The sequence below is a fragment of the Schistocerca nitens genome, chromosome 1 (genome assembly GCF_023898315.1).
Source record: "Schistocerca nitens isolate TAMUIC-IGC-003100 chromosome 1, iqSchNite1.1, whole genome shotgun sequence".
NCBI classification, from domain to species: Eukaryota; Metazoa; Arthropoda; class Insecta; order Orthoptera; family Acrididae; genus Schistocerca; species Schistocerca nitens.
The window spans coordinates 511,807,785-511,822,254 of NC_064614.1; the positions used below are offsets into that span (position 1 = coordinate 511,807,785).

At 42.0% G+C, this 14,470-nt stretch overlaps 1 protein-coding gene across 1 annotated transcript in view; it reads left to right on the forward strand.

Annotated features, from left to right (window-relative positions):
* The first annotated feature begins 8,172 nt into the window (after positions 1 to 8,172).
* The window catches only part of LOC126236189 (protein masquerade), a 231,556-nt gene continuing 225,258 nt past the window's right edge, over positions 8,173 to 14,470 (forward strand). Inside the window, exon 1 of the mRNA XM_049945292.1 lies at positions 8,173 to 8,304. Within this exon, the coding sequence (XP_049801249.1) occupies positions 8,214 to 8,304 (91 nt within the window). The 5' untranslated portion in view covers positions 8,173 to 8,213. The remainder of the gene's footprint in view (positions 8,305 to 14,470) is intronic.

The window sequence follows — 14,470 nt, forward strand, 5'->3', positions numbered from 1 at the left end:
TATTTCCTACGCTACAAATAAGAACAACATTTGAACATGAACGTTTCTATTATGAGATTTCACGAAATCTTCTTACTTTCATGTGTAATTTCTACCATAGCAGATGATTGGTACACAGAGATGAGCTTTCATTCAATTCAATTTCTTCATTTGACAGCTCATGGACTAACCTCCTATGACACTGAATTATCATCAGTTTCAGGAATTCCTCAGAACTTTGGATGCTGATTATGACGGTGTCGTATATTTTACAGAAATAAGGTGGCTCACTCGAGGCCAGCTCTTATAAAGATTTTACAGCGTAGTTAATTAAATAAATCGTTCATGAAAACAAAAGCAAAATCTGTACCAGAACTTGACGATGCCAATTGGGTGGCAGATTTAGCATTTTTGGTAAATTTGGCTGCTCATTTATGTGACTTGAAAACGCGTCTTCAATGTAGAAACCTGATGATCAGTACCATCTTTCGAACAATAAACGCTTTCCAAATGAAACTGAAATTATGGGAAGCACATGTAAATGCAAACACTGTTTTTCATTTCAGCACGTTGGACAAACATAATCCTACAGACAGGATGAAATACGTAGCCATAGTTTTCAATATGATGTAAGAATTTGAAAACCGATTTCAATATTTTAGAAAAAATATCAAAATTTTTGTATTTATGTGACACCTTTTACAAAAAATATACACTCCTGGAAATGGAAAAAAGAACACATTGACACCGGTGTGTCAGACCCACCATACTTGCTCCGGACACTGCGAGAGGGCTGTACAAGCAATGATCACACGCACGGCACAGCGGACACACCAGGAACCGCGGTGTTGGCCGTCGAATGGCGCTAGCTGCGCAGCATTTGTGCACCGCCGCCGTCAGTGTCAGCCAGTTTGCCGTGGCATACGGAGCTCCATCGCAGTCTTTAACACTGGTAGCATGCCGCGACAGCGTGGACGTGAACCGTATGTGCAGTTGACGGACTTTGAGCGAGGGCGTATAGTGGGCATGCGGGAGGCCGGGTGGACGTACCGCCGAATTGCTCAACACGTGGGGCGTGAGGTCTCCACAGTACATCGATGTTGTCGCCAGTGGTCGGCGGAAGGTGCACGTGCCCGTCGACCTGGGACCGGACCGCAGCGACGCACGGATGCACGCCAAGACCGTAGGATCCTACGCAGTGCCGTAGGGGACCGCACCGCCACTTCCCAGCAAATTAGGGACACTGTTGCTCCTGGGGTATCGGCGAGGACCATTCGCAACCGTCTCCATGAAGCTGGGCTACGGTCCCGCACACCGTTAGGCCGTCTTCCGCTCACGCCCCAACATCGTGCAGCCCGCCTCCAGTGGTGTCGCGACAGGCGTGAATGGAGGGACGAATGGAGACGTGTCGTCTTCAGCGATGAGAGTCGCTTCTGCCTTGGTGCCAATGATGGTCGTATGCGTGTTTGGCGCCGTGCAGGTGAGCGCCACAATCAGGACTGCATACGACCGAGGCACACAGGGCCAACACCCGGCATCATGGTGTGGGGAGCGATCTCCTACACTGGCCGTACACCACTGGTGATCGTCGAGGGGACACTGAATAGTGCACGGTACATCCAAACCGTCATCGAACCCATCGTTCTACCATTCCTAGACCGGCAAGGGAACTTGCTGTTCCAACAGGACAATGCACGTCCGCATGTATCCCGTGTCACCCAACGTGCTCTAGAAGGTGTAAGTCAACTACCCTGGCCAGCAAGATCTCCGGATCTGTCTCGCATTGAGCATGTTTGGGACTGGATGAAGCGTCGTCTCACGCGGTCTGCACGTCCAGCACGAACGCTGGTCCAACTGAGGCGCCAGGTGGAAATGGCATGGCAAGCCGTTCCACAGGACTACATCCAGCATCTCTACGATCGTCTCCATGGGAGAATAGCAGCCTGCATTGCTGCGAAAGGTGGATATACACTGTACTAGTGCCGACATTGTGCATGCTCTGTTGCCTGTGTCTATGTGCCTGTGGTTCTGTCAGTGTGATCATGTGATGTATCTGACCCCAGGAATGTGTCAATAAAGTTTCCCCTTCCTGGGACAATGAATTCACGGTGTTCTTATTTCAATTTCCAGGAGTGTAGTTACGTTGCCAAAAGATTTTCAGATGTAATGTGTAGAATTAGAGTTGCAGTCTGACATCACACTTAAGGAAAAATTTTGCTCACGTATCTTTGCTGGACTTTTACAAATCATACCTGACCAGAGACAAATATCCCTTGCTGCACAGTCATACTTTATGCATGTCAATTTTGTTTGGAAGCATGTGCGTTTGTGGACAGTTTTTTTTCAAGGGTAAAGCACACAACGAGTAAAAATAAGTCCAAAATATCAGATGAACACCAGGGTAACAGCCTGAGAATTGCAGCCACTTCGACTGAACTTGATGCTGATACATTAGTTTCCCAAATTCAAAGTCAAATGTCATATTAACTCTTGTAATTACTTATATATAAAATTACTAGTGAAATCTCATACACAAAAAGTAAAATTGATTACAGTACACCTCTTTAGAATAAAGAATCATAAATTTATATATCATAAACCATTTAAATGTGTCAGTTATATACCACTGAATGTCCTCCAACATTTATTTTTTTCTCTCTCTCAGAGGTTATTGTTAGTGTTATGTATGTTATGTTCAGCTCAAAAATACTCGTCCTCTTCCACTGTGGCACAGGTAAGCTAAAAGGCTGGACACCCCTCTACTATAGAGTGCTGTGTATCTCCCGTGTAGGGACAGTGAAGTCCCCTCTGCTTTGTAGCCTATAGAGATACACACAGAGCTGACAAAAGTCATGGGATACCTCGTAACGTCGTGTCGGACCACCTGTGTTCGTTGTAGCGCAGCAACTCGGCATGGCATGGGCTGAACAAGTCGTTGGACGTTCCCTGCAGAAATACTGATCCATGCTGGCTCTATAGCAATCCATAATTGCGCAAGTCTTGCCGACGCTGGATTTTGTGCACGAACTGACCTCTCGATTACGTACCGTCAATATTCGATGGAGTTCATGTCAGGCGATCTGGGTGACCAAATCGCTCGCTCAAATTGTTCAAAATGTTCTTCACACCAAACGCCAAAATTGTGGCCCAGTGACACGGCACATCGTCACCCATAAAAGTCCCACCGTAGTTTGGGAACATGAATTCCATGAATGGCTGCAAATGGTCTCCAAGTAGCTTAACATAACCATTTCCAGCCAGTGATCGATTCAGTTGGACGAGAAGACCCATCCACTCCACGTGAACATAGCCCACACCATTATGGAGCCACCACCAGCTTGCACTTTGCCTTGCTGACAACTTGGGTACATGATTTCGTGGTGTCTGCGCCATTCTCGAATCCTAGCATCAGATCTTGCCAACTGAAATCGGGACTCATCGGCCCAAGCCGCGGTTTTCCAGTCGTCAAGGGTCCAACTGATATGGTCACGATCCCAGGAGAGGCGCTACAGCGATGTCATGCAGGCGATGTCGTGCTGTTAGCAAAGGCACTCGTGTCGATCGTCTGCTGCTGCTGACACCGCCCATTAACGCCAAATTTCGCACACTGTCCTAACGAATACGTTCGTCATATGTTCCATCCTGATTTTTGCGGTGATTTCACGCAGTGTTGTTGGTCTGTTCGCACTGACACCTCTATGCAACGCCGTTGCTCTCAGTCGTTAAGTGAAAGCCGTCGGCACTAGGTTGTTCGTGATGAGAGGTAATGCCTGGAATCTGGTATTCTCGGCACACTCTTGACACTGTGGATCTCGGAATATTAAATTCGTTAACGATTTCCGAAACAGTATGTCCCATGTATCTAGCTCCAACTACCACAGGGAGCACGTTCAGAGTCTGTTATGTCCGCCGTGCGGCCGTAATGGCGTCGGAAACCTTTTCACAAGACTCACCTGACTACAAATGACAGCTCTGTCAGTGCACTGACCTTTTAAATCTACATCTACATGGATACTCTGCAAATCACATTTGCGTGCCTAGCAGAGGGTTCATCTAAACATCTTCACAATTCTCTGTTATTCCAATCTCGTATAGCGCGCAGGAAGAATGAGCAACTATATCTTTATTACGAGCTCTGATTTCCCTTATTTTATCGTGGTGTTCGTTCCTCCCTATGTAGGTCGGTGTCAACAAAGTATTTTCGCATTAGGAGGGGAAAGTTGGTGATTGGAATTTCGTGAGAAGATTCCGTCGCACGTGGAACGCCTTTCTTTTAATGATGTCCATCCCAAATCCTGTATCATTTCTGTGACACTCTCTCCCATATTTCGTGATAATACAAAACGTGCTGCGTTTCTCTGAACTTTTTCGATGTACTCCGTCAGTCCTATCTGGTAAGGATCCCACACCACGCAACAGTATTCTAAAAGAGGACGGACAAGCGTAGTGTAGGCAGTCTCCTTAGTAGGTCTGTTACATTTTCTAAGTATCCTGCCAATGAAACGCAGTCTTTGGTTAGCCTTCTCCACAACATTTTCTATGTGTGCCTTCCAATTTAAGTTGTTCGTAATTGTAATACCTAGGTATTTAGTTGAATTTACGGCTTTTAGATTAGACTGATTTATCGTGTAACCGAAGTTTGAGTTCCTTTTAGCACTCATGTGGATGACCTCACACTTTTCGTTATTCAGGGTCAAGTGCCAATTTTCGCACCGTTCAGATATTTTTTATAAATCGTTTTGCAGTTTGTTTTGATCTTCTGATGACTTTATTAGTCGATAAACGACAGCGTCATCTGCAAACAACCGCCAGAAATCACTTCCGTTTTACTCGATGACTTTCCGTCAGTTACTACGAACTGTGAACTCTCTGACAGGAAATCACAAATCCAGTCACGTAACTGAGACGATATTCCATAAGCACGTAATTTCAATACGAGCCGCTTATGTAGTACAGTTTCAAAAGCCTTCCGAAAATCCAGAAATACGGAATCGATCTGAAATCCCTTGTCAATAGCACTCAACACTTCATGTGAATAAAGAGCTAGTTGTTTTTCACAGGAACGATGTTTTCTAAACTATGTTGACTGTGTGTCAACAGACAGTTTTCTTCGAGGTAATTCATACTGTTTGAACACAATATATGTTCCAAAATCCTGCTACATATCGACGTTAACGATATGGGCCTGTAATTTAGTGAGTTACTCATACTACCTTTCTTGAATATTGGTGTGACTTGTGCAACTGTCCAGTCTTTGGGTACGGATCTTTCGTCGAGCGAACTGTTGTATATGATTGTTAAGTATGGAGCAAATGCATCAGCATACTCCGAAAGGAACCTAATTGGTATACAGTCTGGGCCAGAAGACTTGCTTTTATTAAGTGATTTAAGTTGCTTCACTTCTCCGAGGATATTTACTTCTACGTTAATCATGTTGGCAGCTGTTCTCGATTCGAATTCTGGAATATTTACTTCGTCTTCTTTTGTGAAGGCATTTCCGAAGGCTGTGTTTAGTAACTTTTCTTTGGCAGCAATGTCTACGATAGTATCTCCATTGCTATCGCGCAGAGAAGGCATTGATTGTTCCTTGCCGCTAACATACTTCACATACGACCAGAATCTCTTTGGATTTTCTGCCAGGTACACGACACTACCGTCATCTGTAATTGTGCATATCGCTATCCCATGACTTTTGCCACTTGGCGTAAACGTACAGCTTATCCCTTTCCAGCCAAGTGGTTTAAGTCTGAAACCACATTTTTACTTTGCCTGTTGTTGTGATCCAGAGGTTCATTCTTGAAACCACCACCCCACGTTGATTGCTGGTGACATATAGTGTCAGCGCCAGCTACTTGTTGCAATAGCGAAGTGATTGTTGTCAGGTAAAATCATTATTTGTGTAGTGCTTTCGACACAGCCTTCACATAAAATTATTTTGTGACGTATATACAGCAGATAATAAGAATTTCAGATAATGGATTATTCTTATTCTTCATTTTATGATATTTGGAAAATATTTTTATTGATAATTATAATGTAAAGTTTAGTTTTTTTTACGAATATGTAGGTGGTTTCAGAATGAAACCACTGGGACATAACGACCTTCAAACGGTAAATTCTTTTATTCTTTACAGGGTGTCATTATGGATAATAGACCACCATCAAGAGTAAATCAGCAATTCAGAGCTTGTGACCTTACCACAAATATGCTAATGGACATACCTGCAGAAATTCCAAGTGATACTGAGTTGGCTGCTTCGGATACTGGAAGTGAATCAGGGGAAACTGATGAAGAACTTCGACTTCTTTTACCTCATGAGAGCGTAGTTGAATTTGAAGAGGATGTGAATGAAGGTGTTTGTGCTGAGAGTGACTCTGTTCGCGTTAGTAGTGGCAACAATGACGGTGATGTGTGTGATGACAATACAGAAATAAATGAGTATATTGAATGGGTGCAACAGATACTGTCAAATGCAACAACTGAGTTTTCACAGGACTATGGTTCAAATATCCCATCTAACAAATCAAGTCCCACTGAAACATTTGGTGATGATTTATTAGACCATCGAGTGTATCAAACAAATTTATATGCAACTCAAAAGCTTGGAGGTTCCACAGCTTTCAAACCAAATGAAGAAATTTCTTGCCATAAATTTACTAATGGTTACAAAAAAAATACCCTTCATATAGGGATTATTGGTCCTCTGATCCAGTTCTCCGTGATTCATACATTTCAGATCTCATGCCTCGGAATAGAATTTCGTGGTTGCTAGGCTATATTCATGCGGATGATGACAGCCAGCAATCAAAAAAGGGAGAAAAAGGCTTCGATAAATTGACTCCCACTATTGGACTATCTTAGCAAGAGGTGCGCAGAATGTTATAAGCCAACAGAACACCTTGCTGTGGACGAATCAATGATTCGTTTCAAAGGTAGATCCAGTCTCCAGCAGTATATGCCACAAAACCCCATAAATTGTGGGTACAAAGTTTGGGTACTGTCAAATGAAACTGGTTACGTTTCCAAATTTCAGCTTTATACTGGAAAAATTGGTCAGGAGGTAGAAAAGTGTCTAGGTGCCAGAGTTGTAAAACACCTTAGTTCAGAATTAGCAGGAAAGCATCACAAGCTGTACTTTAATAATTATTTTACTCCTGTACCCCTGATACTCGATCTGAAGAAACAAGGAATATATGCCTGTGGGACAGTGTTGAAAGGCAGAGTTGGGTTCCCAAAAGACTTCGAAAATAAAAAGAACATGGCCTGAGGAGAGTTCCAGTTTCGTTGTAGTGGTCAAGGTATCACAGCATTGGTTTGGAAAGATCGTAAACCAATACAGTTTCTTTCAAACTTCCACAACATTGAAAATGTGAACACAGCATCTCGGAAATCCAAAGATGGTTCTCGCACAGAAATTTCGTGCCCAGATATTGTAAAGGATTACAATACCTGTATGGAGCTTGTAGATAAATCCGACATGTTGAAATCCATCTATAAGATTGATAGAAAAAGCAAGAAATAGTGGCATAGAATTTCCTGGCACTTTCTTGATGTCACTGATGTAAATGCCTGCATCATTTATAATGAACATTGTGATAATGATCAGAAAACTTTGAAGCAATTCTGACTGTCTGTAATTGCTGGTGTAGTTGGAGCAACTTTGTAATCAACTTCTAATCGCAAGAGATCTCAGATCCAGCGGAACAAATTCAAGCCATTTGTTGCACCAGAAAAGCGATTTGACAGTGCATCCCATATGCCAGAAAAAGGACCGTCTCGAAGATGTGCACACTGTAGTACTCCTAAAGAGCCACATCGAACAAGATCATTCTGCAAAACGTGTAATGTGGGTTTGTGCTTAACAAAAACAAAAAACTGTTGCACTGAATTTCATAAGAAAATGTAGCCACGAAAACTGTCTTAACAGCCCAGTGGTTTCACCATGAAACCACCTAGAATATTTTATTATGGAATATAAATTTTATTGTTATTACACTATGTTATCGCTTTTTGAGACAGTAAAAGTAGATTTTGAAAGAAATTGTTATAGTTTTCTTCTTATGTTTATTCATGGGCCTCAAAGGGTTACGCGAGACCAGCTCGCCGGTGGCGCCTCGCGCGGTCGTTGGCTGCAACTGGCGAGCGCCGCAGCGGCACAGTTGTGGTCCGGCGGGCAGTGTGCGCCTAGCTGTCAGGCGGACAGGACGGGACGGGACAGCAGAGGTTACGAGCCATGAGGTCGCCGCTACTGTTTGCTGCGCTCGCGATCGCCGCCGGGCTGCCCGCCGTCCATGCGCAGGGCATCGCTGACAGCTTCATCTCTGGTGAGCGGCCGCTGTAGCCTAGCAACTCCTCTCGGTCGTACGTACCGTCGATGCCATCATCAGGCTTGCACAATCTTCCTAGGAACTCTTCTTTTGGGCGAGTACTTCGAGTTGAGTAAGCCCGTTTTACGCGAGCTAAAACTGAACTGCTCTTCCACCCTCTAATCCCTGATTTACAAGGGGATGGAGGACAACGACTGTTGTACAACAGCACTGACACGCGTGACGTGCTATATGGTTCTTGCTAAGAGTGAAAAATACGTATCTCGTAATGTTTTGTGTAATCTCTCTCTGTTTTGACAATGTATGCATTGTTTTTTGAGCAGAAAAGAAATACTTATAGCCTCAAGACGATGATTAAAGAAAAATAAAAGTAAAGAACAGATGCGGCCTGACAAGCCAAAATCCGGTTCGTGACCAAATAAATAATGTAAGTTGCACATGTTGCCGGGGGCGATCTCATCTATAGTGATAAATAAGAATTTTTGCAACCAGGATCGAGACTTGCAATATTTTTGTATCCTCGGTGACCGGTTTAGACAGGTCTAGCTATCACCTTCGGATCTTATGGAAATGTTATTACTGTGCATGAATTGTACGACCATAACGAGAGCACACTCCTATGTTTTAAATGGAGTGCGCTCTTGTCATGGATGCACGATTCATGTGCAGAAATATTATTTCCAGAAAAACCGAAGGTGACGGCTAGACCTGTCGAAACCGGTCATTGAGAAAATAAAAATATTTCAACACGCGATCTTGGCTGCCAAAAATTCTTATTTATCACCAAATAAATAATGTTTTGCAAGTCATTAGGAAAGCGTTACCTATTTAATATTATCATGTTCTGCCAAGTACCGAAGGAAAATTCAGTTAATGTTTACACACATTCAACTTACAAGAGCTCTATGTTATACTCAACAAAACACTGTAATCTCTAGGTATATAGACTCTAGGTATGTAGCTCTTATTGGCGAAAGTATGAACAAATAACTAATATCATCACAATTTTATCTAATTCAGCTTCAAAATCTTTGCTGTACTTACTTTTTAGATGAAGTTTCTTGGTCTTTAGCAGAGCAATTCAAAAAATGGCTCTGAGCACTATGGGACTCAACTGCTGAGGTCATTAGTCCCCTAGAACTTAGAACTAGTTAAACCTAACTAACCTAAGGACATCACAAACATTCATGCCCGAGGCAGGATTCGAACCTGCGACCGTAGCGGTCTTGCGGTTCCAGACTGCAGCGCCTTTAACCGCACGGCCACTTCGGCCGGCCCAGAGCAATTAATGCTCTGAGTGTTAGTGATACATCTAAAGTGTGTAACTCGAACGTGGTCACTTGCCATTCGTCGACTGTGCTATACTAATTCCGCTCAGCATTTAATGAGTGATTTACTGTTCATGTCGCACAGAAAGGCAAGCTAAAAGGCTGAAGTGGGTTAGGGATTTGAGCAAGTTTAACGTTTCGTAGCCAACCAGTAGTTCTGCTGTGTAATACGGGCTTGTCTACCATTGCAGGCGTTACATATCGTTACGTACGCGGCTGAGGGGTCATAGAAGTAGGTTATTTAACAGTAGTGCAACAGAGTAGGTCAACTACGTTATTAGCAACAGTGTAACAAAATGTACTTACTATCACATGAAACTATCTAATGGCGTGGTTTACTAAAATACTAAAATACGCCGTGTCGGAGCTGAATGAGGAACGTTATCTTAACTGTCATAATGTACTTAACTGGCTAAAACGTACCAAATCTTACTCCGCAACAGATCAGTGAACGGTGTAAATTGAAAAATGTGGTCGGACAAATTACTGTAAAGATATTATTTCTACTGAAAAAAGAAGTGTAACATTAGTTATGCTGTAGATGTTTTACTTCATTTGTTTACTACCCAGCTGTGCTTTTTCCCATCTATAGTCGACAAATTCTTAGTTTTTCGTATAAGGCTGTGCATTATTATCTACGATCAAGGATAGTTGATACTCATTTTTCTTCATAAGCGTATGGATGAAACAATCTGCACGCAATAGTTTGAGGTATTTGGTGAAGGATTACAGAAGCGGCCTGCATTAGAGAAGAATACACAGTAGTTTTATGACATAGCTCTAGAGCACACAGAACAGCTACTAACCTTTGGCCTCCTCTAATGAACTCCTCGTGCCCATTAGCCTTCAGCGTCCTATATTTGCATCTAAACTCAGTGCAGAGCGTGACGGAGAACATTTCGCAGCAGTTTTAATCACGCCGCTATAGCACAATTTGCGAACGGAAGTAGAAAAAAATGACATCGATAAACCTCTGTCCACGCCGTAATCATTGTTACGTCCCTTCGGTCACAACCCGGAATATGTTGCTGAACAGCAGAATTGTTCATTCTACCAAGTACTGGTTTTGTAACTTTCGTCACAGTCTTTTGCGAGTAAATGTGACATTTGTTTGGGCGAGCTCCACGGGAGTTTCCAGATGTATTCTTTGAAACTCTCTTTAACTCGATATAAAGAGAATCCCAAAAATTCGAAGAGAGCTCAAGAGTAGATGGCGGGAGGGAAGTCAGACCACTCACAGCCCGACAGTGACTCGTTGGAACTTGTACTGGTGTTTTACGCCATGTTTCTGTGACACATATGTGTCGAATTAAGTCAGTCCTGGTTTATGCACACGCTTTGTACTTCCGAAAAACAATTGTGGGTAGTGCCTACTCTTCAGCCGTGAACTTAATAATAGGTAAAGCTCGCTAAAATATGACACAGATTTCATCTAATTATTTCCTTACGTCACTGGCGTTTCGCAAAGCCTCTAAGACTTTTCGCTTCTTTTACAGGTGAATAAATCCTGACACCTTTCGCCATGGGCAGAAATCAACATAGCGCTCGGTACTCCGTTATATCTATTTGCGGCTGTAAACAGGATACGCATTCGTTCGGAACATTCAACCAAGAATACAGTTGCACCGTAGTGATAAAATGCACATCGAAAACGAAAGCCTGATCGCAACTATTTTTATATTTCTACCAGCAGAAGTCGCGTCGTTGACGACTATATGAAGCATATACCAAGATTTCACCGTAGGGTCTATAAATGACATCTTCTCAACTTACTAAGTACATTAATTTTTATTTAGTCATTGACACTTAAACTGCTGCCCTCATAGACATGAATCCCCTGCAACAAGCCAATAATTGGTACTGTTACTGAACGCTCGCGTTGTTCTCTGTAGAAATGTGACATTTTGGTTTAATATGTTTAATTCTAGCAAAAGATCTTTACGTTTGATTTAATTCCCTCATTTACTCTGATGCTTCATCCGGCGTGTGACCACATAGCTTGTTGCGTTACTGTAGAGATAATCGGCGCAGCTGAGATTGCGACTGTTCTGTTCGTTGCGAAAAATTTTAAATAACACGTTGACAGTTTTACGTACAGTGAGTAGACGTGACACCCGTAGAGGACTGAGGACATCGAACGAACGTAACTGAAACTTGTCACTGATTTGTGTACAGCTATTTATTCTAGATCGAATTCTTTTGAGTGAGTAACGGCTACATAGTCATATATCGCAACAGTAAACTCAGAAGAATTTTATTGAATCTTTGTTAATGTAAATTACTTATTGTGGGTATTTTATGGACGGATCAGTTTTCAAGAATGCAGTTAGGTAATGCTTAATTCGAATACAGTCCTACTATTGTCGTGGCGACCCATTGATTAGCTTATGAACGTAGCTAATGCACTCTTGTGTGCTGAAACGGAAGTGAACGCTCGAAGATGACCTCCTGTGATTTCAAGGCACCTACTCAAAAGCGACACTTTAAGAACTATTCGAACATAATTTATTGCTTCTACTTTTTTTTTCAAGTTTCCAGTGCTCGTACACATTATATCGATAGCTGCACGCATTGCAAAAGAAGCGTCAGCCCAAATTAGCCATCTAAATGATTTGATGAACTTCACAGCAAGAAATCTGAAGTTATGTATATTGTCATATAATTCTTCTTGTGAAAATACATTTCTAGCCTAGTAATGAAGTGGTTAAGTGATAGATCAATATATTAAAATTAGGAAGTTGGCGATTGGCTTGGGCTGTCTTTCTGGCACTTAAACCTGTATTTCATTATTGACACAGCTTTGCCTAAGCTAAATCCCCCGTCACATTGCTTTTGGTGTTCTACGTTAAACAGTGGGCCTCCCGATAACTGTTCAGCTCAGCTGGTTCTCAGTTATAACGAAAGGCAATATTGTGGTTATCGAATCAACCTCTGATTACATGACTGCTATAGTTCATTTACATATAAGGAGATAAGGAACAGAATAAGGGTTTTCGTGACGTCACAAAAAAATTAGAAATACGAGAGTTAACTGAAAACTTCAGTAAACATTTACAAAAAAGAAGTGACTTTGCAAACTGAATTCTGTTGCTTGGATTCGTTAGTAGGTTTAGTGATGTAGAGGTTTCTGTTTTTTACAACGAATTAAACTGAACTTTTGAAGGAATACCGAAATTAATGGATAATTTTCTTCAATCGGATTAGTAATATAAAACTAAAGAGTTCAACATGGATACGGAAAAAATTAGTTTCTTGGTTATAAAACAGACAGCCATGGATATTGTTCATTTGCTTGTATGTTTGGATTGCTTCCTGTACGTTCGCCAACTGATTAACTGAATGACGTACCGTTAACAGTCCACCGAGATATTTCTTTCATGCACGATGGTGATCCTGTACGTTCCATTGCGTGAGTTCGAAAGCGCATTAATGTGTATGACCATAGTTAGCAGAGAGGTACAGGTGGACCAATTCCTAGGCTTCCAGCCTTACACAACATTAATGTACTGGATGTCTTTCTGTGGGTTATGGCATGTCAACGATTCGCGCAATACATGCGATCGATGAAGCATCTCTTCTTACTCGAGTTGTGAGGCACAGCACATTACATTACGTCATATTCCAGCGTGCTCGAAATTCACAGTAGTGGCGTTTGAAATCACATATAACGTACAGCAACATAACACACAACGTAGTTTTGTTCCCTTCAGAATAACTGTCTTTCCTTGTCCTAACAGAACACACATAAAATAATTGAATAGGTTGTTAATGAACGTAGTCGACACCAAAGTGTTTTGGCACCTACCATTTATTTAAGCAAATCTGTTATAAAAAACGTGAGGGTGTTCTCTGTTTGCGTCCGTACAGTTCAGCATCCATCACGAGAAGACGAATAACATGTGACGAAGCATATTTAATTTACGAATATTTTAACACAACTGAAAATGAGATGGTAGCAGACATAAAATTGCTTAAAAACATCACATAAAATCACGAAACTAAAAGTAAATAGTTATGACGCGTGGCCATGCCACATATTAAAGAAGCCTATATGTAGGTGGAAGGTGGACACATTGGATGCCTGGTGTTGACTGTATTTTGCCAGTCCTTCGCAAGCATAATGAACAGATGCTTCAGATAAGATACTATTTCTCTCAGTCTCATTTCCCGCAAACCCATATTGATGTAAGCTTTTCTTCTTATTTCTACACGAAAAATAAGATGCTTATGAAGTTCCCACTTTTTTCGACACAGTCTGTGTAGTAAAGACATTCGGCGTCAGAATCATACATTATCAAGCGATGTGAAACAACTGGCGTTTCTTCTGAAAAATCCGGCTTAAAACCCTGTTTAGCCCCTAAGCGTTCCACTGAATCTTTAAATGACCTAGCAGGAATACTTCGTTATTTAATGTCACTACTGTTTCTGTTTCCTGAAATACTGATTCACGTACAGTGCTGCATCATTGTTAGTCTACGTATCCGACAGGTAGAGAGCGACTAGATTAGCTTAGAGAATCGTATGGCGCCTCCATTGCGGGCAAGTCGGCGAACAGCGGGGAAGGAGGAGTTAACAGCCGTCCACCAAAGCCTCAAATGAGTTCTACTGAGAAAACAAAAGCTCGTATGTATTTCACATTCATGGAACTTTTCCTAAACGTATGTCGTTTGAAACCGTGGATAATACTTTGCACGATTCCTCAGGAAATTCGTTGAGCCTATTGCATATCGAAAAGATTCCTTTCGAGAAGTAAGTTTGAATAATTCGTAGAAATTCTGTTGAGGACACACACAGCCAATCTGCGGCGTATCGAACTGGCATGAGGATGATTTCAA